Source organism: Mustela nivalis, assembly GCF_964662115.1.
Source record: "Mustela nivalis genome assembly, chromosome: 7".
Lineage (NCBI taxonomy): Eukaryota > Metazoa > Chordata > Mammalia > Carnivora > Mustelidae > Mustela > Mustela nivalis.
In genome coordinates this window covers 65750995-65773782 of record NC_139026.1, presented here as the reverse complement: position 1 = coordinate 65773782, position 22788 = coordinate 65750995, and the positions used below count along the sequence as shown (strand labels likewise).

The 22788-nt window shown below is 39.6% G+C and overlaps 1 protein-coding gene across 1 annotated transcript in view; it reads left to right on the top strand.

The window, feature by feature from the left end:
- Positions 1-2906: 2906 nt before the first annotated feature.
- The window catches only part of LOC309870248 (liprin-beta-1-like), a gene marked incomplete at both ends in the record, with an annotated part of 53233 nt that continues 33351 nt past the window's right edge, over positions 2907-22788 (top strand). The window contains 10 exons of the mRNA XM_082742435.1: positions 2907-2934; positions 3155-3225; positions 8778-8873; positions 10572-10646; positions 11583-11696; positions 12616-12747; positions 17296-17388; positions 17711-17803; positions 19157-19271; positions 22491-22552. Coding sequence (XP_082598561.1) covers positions 2907-2934; positions 3155-3225; positions 8778-8873; positions 10572-10646; positions 11583-11696; positions 12616-12747; positions 17296-17388; positions 17711-17803; positions 19157-19271; positions 22491-22552 — 879 coding nt within the window. The remainder of the gene's footprint in view (positions 2935-3154; positions 3226-8777; positions 8874-10571; positions 10647-11582; positions 11697-12615; positions 12748-17295; positions 17389-17710; positions 17804-19156; positions 19272-22490; positions 22553-22788) is intronic.

Below are 22788 nucleotides of genomic sequence, written 5' to 3'. Positions count from 1 at the left end.
ACTCTGTTTCAGTGGTTTGAAGAAACTACAGGTGTTTTCATTGTCAGAGGTTCTTCCCTTGAATGCCATGGCAAGTCAAAGTTTGGCCTCCTTTGTTCTACTTGTATATCCCGAGACCAGATTTTAATTTGACCTCCTTTGTAGATTAGACCACATCTTGTGTACTGTGTTTAGTTCTTGGAATATCCGTTTCAAAGAGGTTATTGGTAAAACTTAAGAGGAGGTGACCGTGAAGGCGAAGAAACAACTTCATTTGGTAAGCAAGTATATTCTTGCTCAGGGCATGATAGATACTTTCACACAGTTGAAGGACTATTACGTGGAAAAGAGATTGGACTTACTGTGTCACAGTTTCGGAAAATAGAACCAGAGCCAGATCCTAGGCTGTTATCAGAGGTTATAACCTCAAATTCTTAGTGGAACTCCGTAGTCAAGACAAGTGATGTTTCTGGACAGTAGTTGAGGACTGACGTTTTACATACTCTACTAGATGAGTATATTTGTTCCTTAGCCCTGGCAGGGCTTCAGGACCAACATGAGAGTTCTTCGGAAAATCAAGACTTCCTGGGTCTCAGCTCACACTGACGCAGTCAGGAGCTTTTTGGGTAGGACCTGGCTTTATTTTCTCAAATTACTATCAGTAGCTCTCCACCTAAGGTAGAGGGAGATGTGATTGCAAATATTTGAGGAGTTTTTCTAAATATGCATTTCTCCCCTATCCCTCACCTTGTTTTGTGATGGAGACTTAAAAGAGTAGAAGGTTATTGTGGGTACATCTATTGTGAATAGTATTATCAGGTGATTGTAGTGCTTTAAACTACTGGAATAGGACACGATAGCCTGTTTTGTTTTTAAAATGCTCTACTGTTCCTCCCTTTCCCGGACATACTCTCCTCAATTTCTATTTTTCTGGATTTTCCTCTCAGCCTTATATGGTTCCTGAGGGGAAGATCATGGGAAGTATTTAACATTGGGCCTAGCATATCAGTGGTTACCATTATTACAGTTTGGCAGATTTGGGTCCTCATCATTTGGTCTAGTTCTTTGGAAGGTCAGTGGAATGGACTAACTGAAGGAAAATGCCTCTCCCTGTGGTTGGAATTGATCAAGCTGTGTGGCAACTGGAGAGAGAATTTACACATTGGTTCACACTTTTCTTCCCTTTATAAGACCCTCAGATTAATGAGGTGGTAGTCAAAATATCATAATTATTGACACTTAAAGTTAGTACTTCTAATTAATATGTATATTTGATAGACCAGAAAATAAAAATCAAAGAGATGAAGAGGTATATATGAGTGATTTCTGAGCAGGCAATGGGTTAGTTATGTACATTCCAGTCATAAAACGCTTTCCCTTATAAGTAATAGGGAAAGAAAGGCTGTAAAACTATTTTTTAAAGCTGATATTAGCAAGAGTTTTTGATGCTAGGCTGCAAACAAAATCATGGGAGAAAATGTTAACACACACACACTCCTGTACATACGCAAATGTATACATGTAATTCATTGAAATTCTCCAAAGATTAAATTCTGGTAAATTAACCGGAAGCCAGTCCTGTTACCCTTGACATTATGCTATGCGGTTTCCACCAAATTGTGCAACTTCTTTTACAGGGAATTTCTCAAAATCTTATGGTACCTAAATTTATATTTTGGGGAGTACTTGGCTCTATCCACACTGATCTCTACCTTCTTAGCCCTTATTTCCATGAGGTCAGCACATCTTTCACCAAAGTCCATTCATTATGTTCTTACCGTAATACACAGTTGACGTCCCTGTTAGGTATTTGGTGATTGATATTTACCATCAATTATATGGATTTTATTTTTGCACCGAATCACTATGACTTGGAGAGATTCACACGACTCCTTTATTTTCTTTTCCTTTTTGCTTATTTTGATTATTCCTCACTGTGACTGGACTTGCTTGCCACCCTCAGCTTTAGGACATTATGTAATATAAACCCTGTTGTTCTCTCTGTGATTTTTTTTTTTAAACTTAGGTTCTAAGGCCCTGGAATATTCCAATGGAATTTTTGATTGCCAGTCTCCCACCTCCCCGGGATTCATGGGAAGCCTGCGAACTCTGCACCTTGTGGAAGACCTGCGTGGCTTGTTGGAGGTGATGGACACAGATGAGAAGGAAGGGTTGAGATGCCAGATCCCAGATTCAACAGCGGAAACACTCGTCAAATGGCTTCAGAGTCAAATGGTAGATAATGGCACATTACAGATCCTGCGCTCGGAATCTCTTGTGGCTTCTTCCAAAATTTAGAACATAGAGTAGCTGATTAGAGCAACAACAACAAAAAAGTACAGGGCAGCAGGTTCACTGTGATTTTTATCCCTTAATGCATCCCAGTTCCCTTTAAGGATAATGTTAGTGTACATTTCATGGGCTCCAGCCCACCACCTGATTTTGCCTCTGAAGGTGGACTCGCTTTCTTGGATGACCTGCTGTGGCCTAGAACAAATAGTCCTGTAAAGGAAAGAACCTTGCACGTAATAGATGCTTTCTCAGTACTATTGGAAAATTTACTGTAAAAGGACCAAGAGCAGTTCAGATAGGAAGCAGAGTGAATAGAACCTCCAAAGGCAGCGAGGCAGAGGTCTGCAGTATCTGATAGGAAGTGCCCTCTAGTGATCTGTGGGGGTCATGTCAGTTCTAGGGTGTGAGGGAAGCTATAGAATTGGGCTTCCAATCGCGTTCTTCTTCCCGGAACAGTGAAGCCCCTTTCTAGGCATCCGTCTCAAAAACGGATGGCGTGGAGGATCTGCCCTTTCCCTGAACACATTGGTATATACCATGGTTTTAATACATTTGGAACAAATAAAATCTAAAGAATGCCACTAAAAATATTGAGAGAAGAAGATAGAAAAAGTGTTCTTTCTGTAATACGAGTAATGCCACTGAACTATATGCTTAAGAATGGTAAAAGTGACAAATTTTCTGGGTATATCTTACCACCACCCAAAATGAGAACATTAATACTGTGATAAAACTGATGGTTGGATTGTATCTTGGCATTTCCCAATGCAGGTGCTGGAGACAACAGACCTGAATTTCAATTTGGGGGCTGATTCTTAGAAGCTTGCATGATTTGGGGGAGATTTTTTAAGCTGTTTGTCTCGTTTCCTCGTTTGTGAAACAGGGACAACAGCTTCTGCCGCACGGGAATGTGAGTGCCGGGAGCGAACTTATGAGTGCTTGTCGGTGCGCCTGGTAGACGAGTCGAAAATACAACACTGAAGAGATTGTAGAGGATGGAGGGGAAACTACGGGGTCCATCTGCAAAGAGGGAAAGAAAGTGTTGGCTCCAGTTCCGTGTCACTCCTACATGGAGTGATAAAACTGATGGTTGGATTGTATCTTGGCTTTTTTACAAGACTACAGACATTTTTCAGACTATGGAGAAGCTTTGACAATATTTTAGAGACTTCTTCTCAGTTACATAATTAAGATTTCATTTATGTTTAATGATAGCCACCTTGGGAGTCCATGTCCTTAAGACTGATACCGATCTTCTCATTAATGCCACTGGCCCTTTGCAGTTCTAATTACTTTGTCTGGGCCAGGAGACCCCCTGGTTTCCTGTCGGGTGTCGCGTCTTCCTTCCCTACTGATTTCTGCTGTATCATTCTTTCATATGATCAGAAGCTGGTTCAGAAGAAAGAAAATAGTCACATTAATAGTTTGTTACTTGTGAGGGGATATTAAATCACTAAGAATGAATTTGTTTGAATAAAGTAGCTATAGCTGTAACCTTCTAAACACTGACAAGTTTAAGACTCCGAAGTTCCTCTCCTGTGGTTAAAACAAAACAAAAACCCAAATCTGTTGAGTATGCCGTATTTGGTCAAGTACTGAGATATCTCTATCCTGTTAATAGAGATATTAATGGTGGAGTATTAATGGTGGAGAATTACATGCTTTATCAAGCTCTAAGTTCAAGAGGGCAAACAGAAAAATATGTCAAATTATTTGAGCCAAGCAACTCTATGAGTTGCCTAGAACATTCATACTATGCTTTTCCCAATAGAAGACGTTGAGGATCGTGACCTTGATCAGGGCATAAAATCCCACAAGTGACCAGTTGCTTAGCAGCTTTAGTATGAGGCATTCGCAAAATCAGCAGAAATGACAAAAGTGCAGTTTTTGACAAAGTGAGTGGAACTGCGATGATAGAACTTCAAATCGGCATCGTGGCCGATAAGATAAATTGAAGTGTGCCTCACTGGCTTCTGACCTGATAAGTCACAATACATTTCCATCGTATTCCTACATTTAAAAAATAGGTCCTATTAATTGCAAGTGTATCTTCTAAAAAAGTTTTTAGAACAAGTTTCATAAAAATAAAAATACTCATGACGTGAGACGTGGGGCACATTCTCTCCAGTCCCTGACTCTCCGCCACATGACCCATTCTAGGCCCGCCGTCCCCAGAATCCCCCACTGCTCTCTGCCCAGCTTCCCTTTTCATGTGTGTCTCCAGGGAATGTTTGTTCCAGCTTTGGCAAACAAGGCCCATCTTAAGATTGGGTCACAGAGTCACAGATCATCTGAGTTCAGCAGTGTCTCACTGAGACATCCTAGCTCACGTGAAAGCTTCTCACCCCCAGAACACTTGTTTCTTGCTCCCGTTGGCTATTGAGTGAAGAAGATGTGTTCTATTTCTGGAAAACAAACACTGAGAAAAATTACAACCCAGAAATAAATCCATATTTCTGATTTTGACCACATCTGCTCTCTTGACTTGGAAAGTACAGGAGGTACTCAGGCTTATCCTGAGCTTCGGGCTTTGAAGCACTTTCTGGCGACTTTGAATAAACAGGCATCTTTTTCTAGGAGAGGGTCATGAGTGGGCTTTTTGGGTGTGACGCTGTATATGTGAGATGGATTTCTCCCTTTGGATTTCTTTTTGAGCAGACCTGATGAGATTTTGGAAGAAATAGACATCTTCCTGGAAAGATTGTCTGTATTGCCCCGGGTTCGTATTTATTTTTTAGAGTCATAACAGAAATTTCAGAGGAGACAATAAATGGTGTGTTTCAAGATTGATGGAGGCAGACCTGCTAGTACATAGCGTCATCAGCCAATCAGTGGGGACACTCCAGTGGGGATGCTCCAGTAGCTCCCAGTGGCAGTGCTGTTGCCCTGAGATCATTATGCATGGCACAAGGTGAGAGCCTCACCGCCCTGATTCCATCACACTTGGAGAGAGGACAGGGGAGTGGAGTATTGTTGCCTGGTGGTTTGACTTCCAGTGCTCTTGCCATCACGTTCATTTATTCTTTGGACAACAGTGTATGAGATTCCTTCTTGTGCTGGTAGGCCCTGGTGAAATGTGACTGTGGTGTTCGTGGCCTTCCTGTCTTTCTCCGTTTCTCCTCCTACTCCAGTATCTGGTAGAGAGCAGGCAAACAAATGTCTGCACGCAGCAGTAGAGAGGTAATGCTGGTTAGGGTGCACGAGGCCCTGGTGTGAGAGGGTTCTTTGAGTGGCTGGAGATAAATTTAACCAAAGGAGATTTAGAGGGCTGCGCCTTCCTTTTTTTTCCTTGATACAGAATTTTGAAAAATGTCATCATGAAATAAAAAACTGGATGGCAGTTTTTAAAACTAATTTAAAAAATAAGTGTATTGAGGGGCGCCTGAGTGGCTCAGTGGGTTAAGCCTCTACCTTTGGCTCAGATCATGATCTTAGGGTCCTGGGATCGAGCCCCACATTGGGCTCTCTGCACAGTGGGGAGACTGCTTCCTCCTCTCTCTCTGCCTGCCTCTCTGCCTACTTGTGATCTCTCTCTCTGTGTCAAATAAATAAATAAAATCTTAAAAAAAAATAAGTGTATTGACTTTGGTGGAGACTGTGTATCTGTGTGTGTGTGTGTGTGTGTGTGTGTGTATGTGTCTGTGTGTGTGTGTCTGTGTTATAGCAGCAGTCCAACTGTTTCTTAACATTTGTTGTCCTTATAAAATGGAACTGATTTTCTTTTCCATATTGTCATTTAGCTACTCAGCACTCTGATTTGGGAATGTTCTATTCAAACTGAGTTCTGTGTTACAACAGAAGTTAAGTGTAATTGTGGCAAATCACTGCTTGCTTGTTGGTTTGGGATTTAGACAGGACAGTAGAGCTCTGGAAAGAACAAAGCAAAACGAAGCAGGGGAGAGAGGGTAGTCAACTGGAGACCAGTGCAAACCAACAGAACTAAGAAAATTAAAGGAAAATATAGCACGATACTTTAAGTGAACATAGCAGGCAAAACATTCCTGCCTACCTTGAAGTAGTAACCGTTGATATTGTTGTGTGATGGGTATTTAAGGTCTCTACTTTCAGATACAAATGAAATTTTGTATAATAAAACAGTTTTTGAAAGGGAGGCATGGGAAGCAAGATGCTAACATTTATTACATCTTTATACTTGATCGTGGGTCTACTTGACCATTAAAAGGAAAATAATATAAATAGAAGAGCTTCTATCTAGATGACTGTGGGTGAGGTATATTGTGCCTTTAGCATTATATGGAGCATCTGCTCCATGAATTCAGACAACTCATATTCCCAGGGGTGGTTGCTGGCTAACTTTTGGACTCTATAATTCTGTAAGGAATAGAGCCATTTAGACATTTTACCCGTCGTGCCAGGAATATCCGGCAAACACCACAAGTTCCTTAATTAAAGTATCACTGTTGCATTCGAGCTGGATCCCTTGCCTTGCTTTTCCCTCCCAAGTGTCCCATACCCTCCTCCACACGCACTGTTAGTTGGCTACAATACTATTGAAATCCCCAAGCTGATGCTGATTTTGACTTAAACTTTCAGTTGTATCGAATGTGGTCAGGATGGAGTTGCATCATGAGTGAAAGTAGGAAGAGTTATTTTGAAGGCATCTCTGGGATTTTGAGTAAAGTAATTTGAGCTGGTGTTCAGTGCTTTGGATGTCAAATAGACTCAACAAGAGTTGATACTCAATGTATTTTTAACTCTCTGCCCATGATTTTATAAGAATCTTGGGAGAATCAAAAGAAATGTAAGGTAGTTTTGCCTTGAGGGATCATTAAGGAGAATAAGTGACCAACTCTTGTAAGGTCATGAGGAAGCCATCCATGGCAGAATATGGTGAAAAGCTAAGTGGTGAAGGACAAGACAAGACAGAGAAGGGAAACCAGTGTAGGGGCAGAAGAGAGTATGGCATAAGGTAAGAAGGAGGAGGTGAGAACTGGCTAAGAAAAATGGATTTGTAGAGGCCGAGAGGAATGATGAGTGAGTATAGTGGTGGACACACAGCCTTGGAGTAGATGTTGGAATGGCCAGTGGAAGAAAGTTCACTAGGAGGAAGAAACTGAGAATAGTATGGGTAGAGGTGGTAATTGTAAGTCTCAGGGAAGCAGGAAATTAAGGATCCAAAGGTTATGTGGAATAATGAGCTTTGAGCAGGAAGTAAGACTCAATTCCCCCAAGATGGCGGAAGAAAGGGAAGATGTCGGAGGCCATATATACTCTGCTTTGGAGAAGATAGTATGTAAGGGAGTTCATGCAAGATAGTCTCAAGTATAGTCCATTAAAAAGGCTCTGAAAACACCTCCTAAACATGGTAGCAAGAGGGAGTACAGGCTTCAGGTCAACCACGGAGTGAGAAGTGAGAGGGCCAACTTGCAACCAAGTGTTCATTCATCCTGTATTCATCTGATGGTTATTGAACACCTATCATTCGTTATTCATTCCATAGTCATTTGGTTTGAACTCACTGTGTGCCAGGTGCAAAGGCAAACCTACTCACAAAGAAGGCAGTTTGTTGGAAGAGGGGAACATACATGTAGCCACGTCTAACCTCATCTGTTCAGTGTGTTGCCTGCCACGATGAGGATTCCACGATCTGGAATCTCTAACTGGCCTATGAGTGAACAGTTAACTCAAGGAACACTTCACAGGCCAAGCCCAGGTTGAGCTGGACTTTACAGAGCGAGGAAAGATGAGGAAAGGGTGGGAAATACGGCTCGCGCCAAAGGAATAGATTTCGAGAGTGCATGCCACGTGGGGAGGTTTTGAGTGGTCAGGTTGGTAAAGCTTGGGAGTTGGAGGAAAAACAGAGGTGGTAAGGTATTTGCCTAATGGAATTTACCTCCTGCAAGGATTCTTAAGTCCAAGATAACAGAATTGGCAGAAATAGAAATAAATGTGTGAAGAGACTAGACTTTCACCTGCTTGACTAGGTCAGTGCACTCCTTGAAAAGTATTTAACTACTCCATTGGTGATTCTTAACTTTGGCTTTGTTTTGCTGTGGTGACCTGTGGTCTTTTAAAAAAAGAACTCCTTGAGCATTATGAACTCTTGTAAATATCACTAGTCTCGAGAAGTGTGAGTATGTATGCTCATAGTGAGTCAGTTTTTAGTATTTTGATTCTAAGATCGTTTTGTGATACTGATTTTGGAACATCTGATTTCCATTTCAAATGCAGTAGCTTCGTGAAACCCTTCTAGAACTTGCTATAGCAGCATTTCTAATCTTTCCATCGGAAGAAATAACAACTTTTACTTTTTATCCTCAGTGAACAGAAACCTTTTTTTCTACCTCATGAAATGTATCTGTTTATAAAAGCACGTGGGGTTTTAAAAGCAGATGCCTGCTAACATTCATCATCAGAATGAGGAATTCAAAGCTGTAGAAGGCCAGTCTGAGTACTGCTTCAGATTGAGAACGTGTATCATACATCCTGGCTCTGTTCCAAAAAACTGTCCTTAAGAAATTACGTAAATTTCATTTTCATGGCAGTCCCTGGGGTTGGAAGTCTTTCAGGCCACAACTTGTAATGTATTTGGATACTTCGGTTTACAATATGACCAGAATTATGCAATGGTTATAGGGCAGGTATGTGGTCAAGCTGATGTTAAAAAACTTTATCCACTCTAAATACATGTTGCAGCCTTCCTCCATTAGCTTCTGATTCTTTTGTGGCCTCATGGGCAATGTATCCAGTGCATCTAAGTTTTTAGAAGCAACATGCTGCAATTTCCTTTTTTGTTAGCATTTGCATGTACGTGTGTGTGCGTGCGCTCAACACATGCCTTTTATTACTTCCAGAATTTATATGGGAAACTGCATTATTTGGAAAGGTAGTATAAGAATACCAGTTAATTCTGGAAAATAATAGATGTCACATCTGCTGTGTTCTTGGACAATAAGGTTGAGTTTGTGTTTCTCTGGTTTAAACCTAAAGTTATTTGCTCTTTTTTTTTTTTTTTAAGATTTTATTTATTTCAGAGAGAGAAAAAATGAGAGAGCATGCACAGGGAGGAGAGGCAGAAGCGGACTCCCTGCTGAGCAGGGAGCCTGATGTAGGACTCCATCCCAGGACCCTGGGATCATGACCTGAGCTGAAGGCAGATGCTTAACCAACTGAGCCTGCCAGGCGCCCCTGAAGTTATTTGCTTTCTTCATTGACCTCTGGATGGCCCTATCTAACTAATTTGAGCTCCAGTGGCTTTTATTTCTGTTGTAGTTGAATGAGGAATCAGGAAATTCTATTGGGATTACCCGTCATATGATTATGAGCTACTTACATGAGATAACAAGGGACATATCAGATATACTGCTGTATTTCAAAATGATGTTTTTATATTGTGTGCTCTCCGTGAGCCTTTTTGTGTATCTCCTTAATGGCTTTTATATATGAGACAGCTGAGAAAAAGAAAAATGTGACTCGCTTTCCCAATCGGTGTTTCCTTCAGCATTTACACCATGCACAGACATGTCCGAATCTGATAAAAACGTGCGGGGCTGGAGGGAGGTGAAGAAAGTGAGCACGAATCTAAGCAGAGCCCCAGGCCAGTGCTGTGGTTGCAGGATGATACCTGTTTCCAGGCTCTGCGGGAGCTTGGCGTAACCTAATAGAGTTGAGCAAAGTCACAAAGAGTGAAGTCAGAATGGGAGCTAATAAAGTTCCTGGTAAGGTGTGGATGGGGACGGTTGGGGGAAGTAGTTGTGGACTGCTTCCTAAGCTTTCAGGGGAAGGAAGAAAGGCTTCAAAGACAAAGGGAAGGCTTGCCCTGAGATTTGGTCCTGAGTAACAGGGAGGAAGCTGATATGAGCTGCCCCCAAGGCCTCCTCTGTAAAGACAGGCATTTGCAGTTCTGGGTTTGCAACTTGGGAGGAGAGGGGAGGCACATAAGGGCAGCCCAGGACATTCCCAGTGCCCCCACCCAGAAATAGCACAGATCATTCAGGGGGCATAAGTAATTTCTGCCTGACCACACACTCGCGAAACTTCGTATGACCCAGCTATGCGTCCCTGCGAGCATGTTAGTAACCACTGTTCCTTTTAGGTCATGATTTTTCTGCTTGATGGGAACTTGTCTGGTTTGGTGATAACATGCCTACCATGCCCATTTTACCTATTTTGAGGCAAATGGACCAAGTTTTAGACTCGTGTTTTCTAGCAGTGGTGGCAGCAGCTGGCTGAATTCTATTCAGGTTCCTTGGATTAAGAATGTATGCCATTTTATTTGCTCACAGTCGTTTCAGTTTTAAAGAGAGTCAAGCCTTACACGTACTCCTTCATCTTTTCAGACAAATGGAAATGGAGAGGTGTATCAAGAAAGGCTAGCACGTTTAGAGAATGATAACGAATCTCTCGTTCTTCAGGCAAGTGATTTTTAACAATGCTATTCTTCCTCCACAACATATTTACAAAGACCATTTTAAATTGGGATGGCATATTCAGATGCTTGGGAGCCGGATTGCTGATAGAAATAAGTGCTGATAGAAATAAGTACGTACACACAATAGGGAGTGGTGAGGACTGTGGTAGCACCAAGGTGTGCCTCCCCGGTCTAGAGTGAGCAGCCTCGGCTCCTCTGATGACAGCCACAGTGTCATCTAAGCTGACTTTCTGATCTGGTCTGTCATCTTAGTTGATCTGGTGTTTTTAATTTACAGCATAAATTGCAATTTTATACCACAGATTTTCATAAACCTGAATGTTTTTGAATCTGAATCTATTTAATTTTCAATTTTAAAAATGATCCTGTGAGCTGAACAGAACAGAAGTGAGTAGCGGACTCTGGTTTAGTGGCTAAATTTGAGTTTTCTTCTTCTTAATGTTTTAAATGCACGACAAACATTTTTATTTTGGTATTTTGAGTTAAGTAAATTGCAGTGTATTTATGGGATTGGTGATCGTGGGGAAAGACTCACGTGTAGTCCTTGACAGCTTCTCTTTCAAACGTAACTCTCTTAATCTCTAATACTACCTCCCACTCCCATTCCAACCTCCCCAAAATGATGATCTATGCACATACCCTCTCGCATAAAATGGTTGAAATGAAGTTAACCTATAACTACAAGGTATTGCATATCCCCAATCAGCCCTAACCTCCTTAAAAATTGGGAGTCTGCAGGTCAAGAAGCATCACTTAGATAGGATTGTAAAGGACTGCTGTCTTATTGACAGCTTTTTTTTTCCCCTTACAACAAATGGGTAGTGACATCATTCCAGTTTTTGTTCTATTTAGAGAAATAAAGTTTGTAGTGGGACCCAAATCCTTCCTAATCTATTGCAGTATTTTGCTCTATATACAGGTAAGTGTGTTAACAGACCACGTGGATGCTCAGGGGGAGAAGATTCGAGATTTGGAATTTTGTCTTGAAGAGCACCGGGAGAAGCTGAATGCCACAGAGGAAATGCTGCAGCAGGTATGTTCAGAAGCCGTCACTGAGGTGGGGTATTCTTGCTCGCCTGTTTGAAGTTCTGCACTTGTTTGTTGTGTCCCCTCGGACGCAGCATTGAAGTTCATGATTCACCGAGACTGGCATAGTTTAAGCAAAAACCGAGGGTAACAGGGTCTCAAAACACATGCATAACATAGAAAGCGTTCATGTAATTTGAATCTGGAATAAAATACTGATAGGATTATAGGTAGTTTTAATGTTCTTCTTTAAATTTGCATATGGTTTCCTAACCCCCAGATATGAGCATATATTTTATGATTAAGAAAAAAGATACGTACCATATGTGACTTTTATGGGGAAAAGAAAACAAACCCAAACTTGTAATACACCACACACACACAAACACACACACACACACACAGTGCTCGTAGACGAGAGGGCCTATAATATAGCGGGTAGGGTACGTACTGGAGGGAGACTGTTTCAGTTTGAGTCCTTGCTCTGCCACATCCTTGCTGTATGACCTTTGGCAGGTTTTCAGCCTCTCTGTTCCTCACCTTCCTCATTTGTTGAACACAGATAATTCCTGAGTTATCTTTAGTAGGAGTTTCTGCTTTAGAAAGTTGTTTTGAGGATCGAACCACATCAGAACAGTGCCTAACACAGAGCGACCCTGTCAGCATCAGTGTTCTCATCAGGCTTTGAAGCAGTTAAGATTTCTGCATATCTAGAGCATGTACGTCTCCCCAGGAAGTAAGCGCACACTTAGTTCTGCTCCATGAAGGTTCACAGAAGCAGATAATATTTTCAAATTTTATCTGTTTAGTGATTAATCTTTACCACATTCCCGACTTGATAGTTACTGCTTTGCAGGGTAAGACACAATCATATGTGGTGATTTGTAATAAAACAAGTTTTGAGTGTATCTCTTAAATTCCAATAGGAGCTTCTGAGTAGGACATCCCTAGAAACTCAGAAGTTGGATCTGATGGCTGAAATATCTAACTTGAAGCTTAAACTGACCGCTGTGGAGAAGGATAGATTGGATTATGAAGACAGGTTCAGAGACACGGAGGTAAGTGATACCCTCCCCCTTAACATACATATGCGTGTGCGTGTGTATATGTCATACACATATTTCCAGAGCAAGTTGAAATTCCTTGTAGGCGTGAGGGGGAGGTAGTTAATGGCTACGTGCTCTCGTTCATCCGTGCTCCTTTTTAGGAATAATCTTTAATTACATTGGCTTCTTTTACATTGACTTTTTAATCACTAAATGCTCATGGCAATATTTATTGTGAGACTTTTTGTTGTTCATACCTTTTTTTAAATTGTGAGACTTTTGATATGAAATTTTAATGCTTTCATTAGTCTTTAGAAAGAACTTTTCACTTTGTGACATTTGGAGCTTCTCTCTGTTCGTCTGCCTGTCTGTCCTCCTGTCCGTCCTCCTGTCCATCTGTAGTGGTTTTCTTCATTATGGAAATAATGGGTTTAAGTGTATCACTTTACTAATAGCCATTTTTAAATTTTACTGATTATTTTCTATATAATAAGTAGGTTTGAAAATATGTACAGAGAACATGCTTTTATTATATAATCATAAAAATCAGATTTTTAGAGTTTATTCAGTTTGGCCTTCTACTTTTGGTCTCTTCCACACATAAATCATACCAATTAAATAAAGCTCAGTATACTTTTGTGAAATTTGGGATAGATTCTACAACTTGAAGTACCCATTTTTGTGGTTAAACATGTTTTGTTCTTTGGGCTGTTTTATTGTTAATCTGGGTCTTTTATTTGCTTATTATTTGTTGTTGGGAAAAGAGAGCATATCCGTTTGAAATCTGTTTATTTGGAAAAAATTTGAAGATCTGCAGGACTCCCTTATCTCCCAGCGAATCTCTTCCTTTCTCTCTCTTTTGTTTCCTCGGTTGGAGTATGGAAAGTTGTCATACTGCATTAGAAACTGCGTCCCAAGAAGCGGAGAGGAGAACTCATTTAAGTATTCTTCCCCCTCTGTTTTCTTTGCACACGTTTCTTTGAAGCCAACTCTGTACCATCATGATAACGGGGTCCCTTAGGTATGTTACTAGCTGTGGGCAAGTCCCGCATAGACTGGCTTTAGTGAGATTTACTCCATTGCTATTTTCCAAATTCAATTTTCTGCCAAAATGGAACTGTAATGGAAGGTCTTGGCGTATGTGTTACTTCCTCAACAGCAAAAGGAAATCCCCAACTTAGTTCACGTTCAATCTTCAAAAGTTCTTTGTCAGTCACCTATATGAGCATGTTCCTCACTTGATTGAGGCTGGGGCTCTTAGAACAGAGCTGAGAAAGTCATCCAGTTTCTCTAAAATTGTCCCTTTTGTGCTTTCTTGAAAAAATCCATTTGGATATTTTCCTCTATTTCCTCTCTGTCATTCCCTGACTCCACACTTGCTGCATAACATGACAGAGTTCAGTCAACAGATGGACTGCGTGCCATGGAGGTTACTCTGGTGCAGGGAAAGACGTCGCAGTGTTCTGGTCAAGAGTTGGCCCTTTCCCTTGTGTCCTTAAAGCTGAGGGGGAGTCATCCTGCATGACTGGTTAATTTGGATCGGGGATGTTAACCAAGCATTGGGACTAAATAGAAGTGGATGTGTTAGGATTTTTTGGTAAGACTCCAGAGCAGTAGTCACATCTCTTGAGTTTGTCTGCGTTTTTTTAAAAAAGATTTTATTGAGTTGAGAGAAAAAGAGCGTGTGAGCAGGGGGAGAAGGTGAGGGAGAATCTCAAGAGACTTTGTGCTGAGTGAGGAGCCTGTCGTGGGGCTCGATCCCATAACCCTGAGCCGAAGATCAAGTCAGAGATGTAAGCGATTGAGCCACCCAGGTGCCGTGTCTGCATTTTTTTAATAAAACTTTTTTTTTTTTTTCCTGGTGCTTCCTTCCTTTACTCATTACTCATGCATTTTCAATCATAAACAAAGTGATCCTGTCATCAGACTTTCAGTAAACTCAATCCTTGATTTTTTTCTAAGATATTTAACACTATTGGTAAAATACCACATGCATATCTAGAGATTATAAACTATAATCTGATCAACCTCATTACATATAACAACAAATAAAATAGTCCTCAAAATTAAAACCGAATTGAATATGCTCTTTCCTATTTTTGTTCCCTTAATAAAATGTTTGGTGGGGGCGCCTGGCTGGCTCAGTCAGTAGAGTGTGCAAGCCCCATATTGGGTCTGGAGCCTCCTTTAAAAACAAACAAAAATTTCCCTGGCTGTTTCATGAATCCAAAATTCCTTAACTTTGTCTTAGAATTTTAGATTATTTGGAGATTAATTTCTAAGAAAATATTGGAGTGGGGAAGAAATACAGGCACTTCTGAAAGATTAAGGGTAAAAGTCTTGAAATCCTGGAATTTTGAAGACTTGCCTGGAATGGCTGATAGGAGATGCTTAACACTATTCAACAGTGCCCCCTTCTGGTAAGAGTACAGATGCCAGAAATGACGTTTCTGCGGAGCCTGAAGTTTCTCGGAGAGGGAAAAGGGACTAGTAACAGGGGTTTTCTTTTTATAAAGAACTGAATTGGAAATAATTTGAATTCCATTATTTTAAAGTCTTATATTGAGCTATTTCCAGATTTTCCAGCTTGAGTGACTGTGGAAAAACAGGACTTCTTTCAGGTTGGAGATTTACATTCATACTTAGTGTTGCCAGAAGGGAAATTTGGGTAGGGTTTGTTTGTTTGTTTGTTTGTTTGTTTGTTTTTTAACAGAAAAATTATCTCAATTTATAATTGTGGTTTTTTTAGTTACTTCTTTTTGCAAGTTGTCACTGTTTCTAAAAGAAGAGTTAAAATAAGACAATACCAAATAGGAATTCAAAGCTGCTAGCCATGAAAAAGTGGCAAGATATATATTAAAAAGACCAGGAGATGAAGGAAGGTCACTAAGAATTCTAGTATGCAAGAATGATTAATAAATGGGGGATAAATAAATGGGAGAAACTGACTTTTTCCTTAGACTTGAATTCCGAACCTGTAGATAAGGAATCACAGCTAAAATGTTATTAAATGATGTCAAACACTTCCTGACCTCATTCGTGAAAGGAGGAAACAGCTGTTCCCTTACTGAGGTACTGTACTAATAACAACTGTACTAGGGGCACCTAGGTGGCCCTGTCAGTTAAACCTCTGACTTGAATTTTGGCTCAGGTCAGAATCTCATTGAGCCTTGCCTAGGACTCCATGCTTAGCGGGAGTCTGCTTGAAACGTCTCTCCTTCTTCCCCCCTCTTTAGGAACAACAAAAAAAAGAAAAAATAATTATAATAATAACTAATGAGTAATTATTATATAGTACTGTTAAGTAATTTAGGAAAGGCATCCCTCTCCCCATGTGTGAATCATTACTCATAGAAGTTTAGTAAGAAAGTTTTATTTCTTATGGTATTGCTTCTTTTTTATGGCATTTTTGTATAGTTCTGTCATCTGTTTATTTGTGGCTCAGGAGTAGAGGACTTGTAAAATGAGGAATAAAAACATGTTAAGCATTGGTGGAGTCTTGATGGTTTGTAATCAAAAAAGAAATCCTTTCCACAGTATTTGAAGTTGGTATTGTGTGGCATTCTGATTCCCTTTTCCTACTGTCTGGGCTCTAGACAAAAATATGTTACTGTTTCTTAGAACACTTAGACAAGTTTTACAAGCAAATTAGTTTTTGTTTTGTTTTGTTTTTTTTAATGTGAAAGAGAAAAGCTTCTGGCTGTATTTGTATTATGAAAACCTTAGGATTATTTTCTTTTTTCTGTTCCAAATGTAACATTCATGTTATGACAATGTATTTGTAAATTACAGGGCCCTCATCCACCCTCAAGCTGAGAATCCTTGGTTTAAAAGGTTTACATTTCAAAAAAAACAATAAAAGGATTTAAATTCCATTCCATTCTCCCAGACTGGGTTGATGAACAATCTATATTTTTGTTAGACAAAGGAAGAAATTGTAAAAATATTTTTATAAATAATCCACAGATCACTGAAAAGGCCCTAAAAGTAATGGCTTTACTAAAGAAAATTTTTCTAGTTAATTTTTAAAGTTGGAATCTATATGGTGATTTTTAGTCCAGAAATAGCTGATGATTGATGTATGCGATTGGCTACCTTTGTTAATCAAAATTGAAAGTCACCTTTTAACTCTTAAGCATAGGAGACAAACTGAGGGTTGCTGGAGGGGTGGGGGGTGGGGGGATGGGGTAAGGGGGATGGGCATTAAGGAGAGCAGTGATGTGAAGAGACTGGGTGTTATATAAGACTAATGAATCACTGACCTCTACCTCTGAAACTAATGATACATTATATGTTAATTATTTGAATTTAATTTTTAAAGAATTACCTTTGATTTCCATAATCTCATGATTGTGGGCCAGATGCATGGAGAATTTAAAATAGTGTTTTAACTAGAAAGATGCTTTGGGCCTCAGGGAGATACATTTATTTCCATTTGTCTGATCCAATTCCTACAACCTGAACCCAGGGGCTTGTTGACTAGGTTTCCAAGCTGCTATTTTGGCCTACATAGGTGTGTTGTTGCTTTCCTGATATGTTTCATTGTTCCTCCTTTGACAGGGGCTAATGCAAGAGATCAATGATTTGAGGTTAAGAGTCAGTGAAATGGACAATGAAAGACTTCAGTATGAAAAAAAGCTGAAATCAACCAAGGTAAGCTTTCTCAATGGCAAAAATTTGTAAACAGCCTGCCTCACTTACCTATGATCCATAATACAAGTTCTCAACTCAATAGATGATAAAGAAGTTATCTTACAAGTGAATGAAATTTCCCCCCAAGCTGGAGACTTTCTTGAATTTGAACACCACTATTCTGAATTTTTAAAACTTGGGGCTTTAACTAATCTAGTGAAACATAACCTGTTATTTCTGTTAGTTAACCTAACCTCCTTTATAAACCGATACTATTTTCTTGGATATTTAGGCTTGTCTTTTTCTATCTGTGGTTTCTTTCACACCTCTGTCTCTCTATCAGTCTTTAATGGCCAAACTTTCTAGCATGAAAATCAAGGTGGGTCAGATGCAGTATGAAAAGCAGCGGATGGAACAAAAATGGGAGTCACTGAAGGTGTAGTAGACTTTGGGTAATGGGGTCCTGGGCCTGTTTGCTTTCTGGCTTGCGCTGTTTTGCCGTGATAGTGTTTTTCAGTAGCATGTGCATTCATCGTGTGTGTGTCATCTGTTTTTTTAAAAATACATTTAAAAAAGCTGATGGAAGGGCCAGTGCGATCCCTGATGTTGTTTTCAGAAACATATGAAATAATTAATGAAAAATAATAAATGGGCAAAATAAAAATATTCATTTAGAAATTTGATCTCATTCTCTTAGAGTACCTGAGATCCAAGCTTGGTAAAATAGTTGTAAAAATGCACCTGGAAAAAGATATCCATTTTGCCTCAGACTGCTTCTTCCTTTGGGACTTTCTTACAGGTTAACTGTATCCTGACAGTGAGTTGAAATTACTGCTGTAAAGAAGCTTTTTGCCAGTGCTACTGAAAATTCCTTGTACTTGGGATCCATGCCTATCATAAGTAAAAAGTATAGGGCCAGCTTTCTTGCGTCTTTGGAGATCTTCTCATAGTACTAAACACAATACCTACCTTAAGAGACTGAAAATAAAATGTTTATCAGTTATAAAAATACACTTATTAGCACTGCAGAGCTTTATTTTCTGTGCTAAAATACAGCCAGCAAAATTTCAGTTTGCTAAAGCTAATTCTTCACCAAAATTAAACTGAAAATTTAACATTAGTAAATAGAATATTGGACTTGGAATCTTTAATAGCTACATAGTAGACAAGAAGGGGGGGGGATTTAAAATCTGTTAAATCTTTTTTCCATTGTTGTGGGAGACTCTGTCCTTTTATTTTGGTGATGAAGATGAATTAGTTAGTCCCATGATTTGGCTAACATTGTTCACCACTTGCTACCTTACCCATCAATTAAGCTCTGCCTTGTTCATGCTCAGGGAACATGAATGCCATCTTGAAATACTAAATAAATCTCAGTCAAGTCTTGATATATATTTTCCAATTTGCATTTTATTTTGCTTTTATGACACTCGGGGTCTAATTTGATTATCATCCTGGATTAACTGGGGGAGGGTTTTTTTTGTTTGTTTAACATAAGCTTTAAAACTTAGGCTACTCAGGTCCTAATTACACTTTAAAGCATTTTGTTTTAATTTGGTCACACAGAAACTTGAAACACTTATTCCAGAATTATTAGACATTGACCTTCATTAATTGTCTTGCTTCCTGCTTCCTCTTGCCACTGTCTGGTTTCTGAAGTCTGCATCTAGATTCCTATCGTTTTTGTTTCATTCCCAAAAACTCATTATTGACTTAAGAGTTAACATGCTCCCTGAATATTCTCCTTTAGTCATAATTCCCTGTTGTAAAACGAGCTTATCATTTGTAGGACGAACTGGCATCTTTAAAAGAACAGCTGGAAGAGAAGGAATCTGAAGTAAAAAGGCTACAGGAAAAACTGGTGTGCAAGATGAAAGGAGAAGGGGTGGAAATTCTCGATCGAGGTGGGCACATACATTTGACATTTGTTCTCTTACTTTCTTAGAAACCTCCCTGTGCAGCCCTCCCTTCCTCCCCACACCTGCAAAAGAACCCCGTGTCAGTGGTGAGTCCTTTCAGAGAAAGGAGAAGGGTAGCGGAAACCAGCTGAGGCCAGGACAGCAGGGCCTCCTCCGAAACTCTTCCCTGTGCCTGGGGATCTAGTAGCTTCCTCTTCAGCAGCTGGAGGAGAGCAACTCTGTACTTCATGCGGTGTTTATTATGCATTACTAAGTTGTGAATTCTGTTGAGACAGTTCTTGTTCTGATGGCAGTACAAGGAAGTGATAGAAAGCATTAAAAGGGAACATTATCATGTCCCAGGTTTAATCTCCCTCTGAACTGAACTTGAAACAGCATGAACTAAGAGATTTAGAAACCGTTCCTACACTTTTGAGAGAAGAGAGGAAAGGACTTTGCATCTTTGGAAGATCAAGGAAAATTTCTTATGGTGGACTGAGCCCTCAACCTGCTAGAAAGCAAAAATAATCCTCTTTTTTGAAAACGTGTGTGAATTTATCAAAAATTTTTCTCATAACTGAGGAAGTTTGTCTTGAATATTGTATGGACTGTCATTTTTAATACACGTTATATGTGATAGAAAATAACTTGAATGAAATGTGTTTTTTATGTTATATTTGGAAATATAAATGCACAGAACACCTGACAACACTAGGTTTGATTTAACCTTTCTTTGCTATTATAAATCACTGTGGCATGCAAACTACAAAGCAACTTCTGACTCTTGAAACTAAAAATTCCATTGAGTGTAGCTTTAGTACATTTTTATGTGAGCATCGGTAACCTCACTGTCTGAATAATGAAGGGCTTCAGTTAGGTTACCTATAATGTCTTTCTTGGTTCTAGAATACCCTGGCTTTATATCCCTGTAGTTGTAATTCCCTATGGATCAGAAAGCTAACTCATCAACCATTGAAGGATTTTTCCCCCCTTGTGTATTTTGGCATATAATAGAATTCTGGCGTTGTGTTTTTTTGTTTTTTAAGGAAGCTCTACACTCAACATGGGGTTGGAACTCACCTCCCCGAGATCAAAAATCACATACTATATACTGACTGAACGAACCAGCAAGGCATCCCTAGATTTGTGTAGTCTTTAAAGGACGTTCACAGATAGGTCATGCCTTTAGGGTTTTAAGAATAAAATGGAATCATGTTGTGGGCTAGAGGACGTGTTGGAGTAGTGGTTCCCAAAGACGGACGCTGGTCTATGAACTGCTTATCGCCAACACACAGCCCGATAAACACAAGAGTCGGGAGCAATGTTTAGAAACTTCATAGCAATCTGATGTTGGCATAAGATCTCACTGCGTGATCAGTGGACTCATCTCATTGAACGGGAGGTAGACCACGTCAGAGTCATTGAATTTGAGTGGTGAGGTTCATGTGTCCTAAGCCAAGTGCTGGGCACATTCAGGAAAGCCATGTGCTGACCCGTAATGGAAATGTTACAACCAAACATCACTAATGGTGTTTTCACCCCGTAGAGTATAAGGAGTGCTTGTATTCCACAGACCTAACTTTAATATGCCAGGAAATCAGGGTTCACAAAGAAGAAGTGACAGAGGTAGGAACTCAAATCTAGGTCTTTGGATGAATTATATTCTCTTTCTAACCTTACACAGAGCTTCATGCATTGCAGTACCATTCCTAAAGCCACAAAATAGTGTTTAATATTCAGTTTTTATAGGGTTAGCTTCTTTATCTTAGGCAAAAGACTAAATAATAGTACTTTAAAAATATTTATTGTTGTAATGTATATACTAACTTCCAATTCGATGGGTTTTCCTGCACAGATGAAAATTTTAAAAAGAAGCTCAAAGACAAAAGTAAGGTTTTTGGTGTCTTTCCATCAGCCTTTAAATTCACCAAAAGTACTACTTGGACTGTTCTTTGCATGTGTTTTAAAAACATTTATCTCACCAAAGATGTGAAGTTGCTTCATCGATAAGCTCCCCATTTCTTCAGAGTGCACAAAATAGAGGGTAAATAAACAAACAGTAAAAACAAGGAGTAAAAGGTCATTTTGCTGATTTCTCCCCCCCCACCCCCCCGATTCAGCCCTTTTGCTCCACAGGGTATAGCAGAACACCCAGAGTAACAGAGGGGAGGAAGAATTTTTTTTGTAGTTCGGGAGACAGAGTATCAGAGGAGAAAATTACTTTTCAAGGTTTTGTAGCCCATTTCTTCCCTGAGATCTACATTAGGAACTAAACATACCCTGTTGGTGTTAGACAAGATTGTACCCAGGCTGATTAACAGAACCAGCCTCATCGAGATAAATCATTAATTAATAGACTCTTTCCTCCAGATGTTGAATTCTTACACCCAGAGAATTGGGCATCAAAAAAAAAAAAAAACAATTTCTACAGAATATACCTTCATATTGAAAGTGTTGTATCAGTGATGAATGATGCATTTTAAAACTTACCTTAAGTAGTAGTTTGTTTGTTTGTTTTTCTCAGAAGCAGGTAACCTTAGCTCAATTTTTTTTTCTGTTTGAATTTTTTTAATTTGTGATTTCGTTTTAGGTTGACATTTCATCTTAAAATATTGGTTCTTTTATTATTAAAGTAATGTGCTTTTGTATTTGACTGTCAAATTTTAAGGAAAATCACATTTACCTTTTAAAATAGTGTCATAAATGATGTTTATAGATGAAGCAAAGTACTTATCCTTCTGTATGGAACCTACAACCACCTTCATAGCATGACTGCTATAGATGCCACATTCCATCAGGCTCTTGCCATTCATGCCTCCATCTTGGTTAAAACTGAGTATCCTGTCCTCTGCTTATGTCATTGTGTACACCGTCCATCGCTTTCGCCCACTGCTTTCTAGGTTTCTTGTTTCTTTTTTTTTTTTTTTTAATTGAAAAGCTGTGTTTTCATGGTTGTAGCACTGAAATTTCACCTTCCGTGTTCTCGTGAGGATTTTGTTATTGCTTCGAGAGAGGGTAGTTAGCTTTGACCCATATTGTTTGCTTTCTGGAGTGATAACTATTCAGGCGGCGACATGGAAGGTGTTCATTTTTCAGATTTTCCCCAAAAGAGGATATGGACGGTAAACATTTCATTAAAACACTTCAGTCTGAAGAGTTAGCCCCTTGTTATTGTCACACACCTTAACAAAACTGACTTCTGACGTGTTCTTGTGATATTTACAGATATTGAAGTGCAAAAAATGAAAAAGGCTATGGAATCTTTGATGGCAGCAAATGAAGAAAAGGTATCTAGATGAAATTAAAGTATTTATGTGGGTGTGTACCACCATTTTGATCACTCCATGAGTTTTCTTGAGATATGCCAGGTTGGAAGAACCCTACACACTACTGATGTTGAGGGACAGCCGTTCTGCCTTTCTACCTTCATGTGCCTGCTCTCGGTGATGGCAGTTGTCATTGTGACTGTGTGGGTAGAGTGGTGACCGGCAGCACTGGGTCCACTGAGATCTCCCTCTCCCAC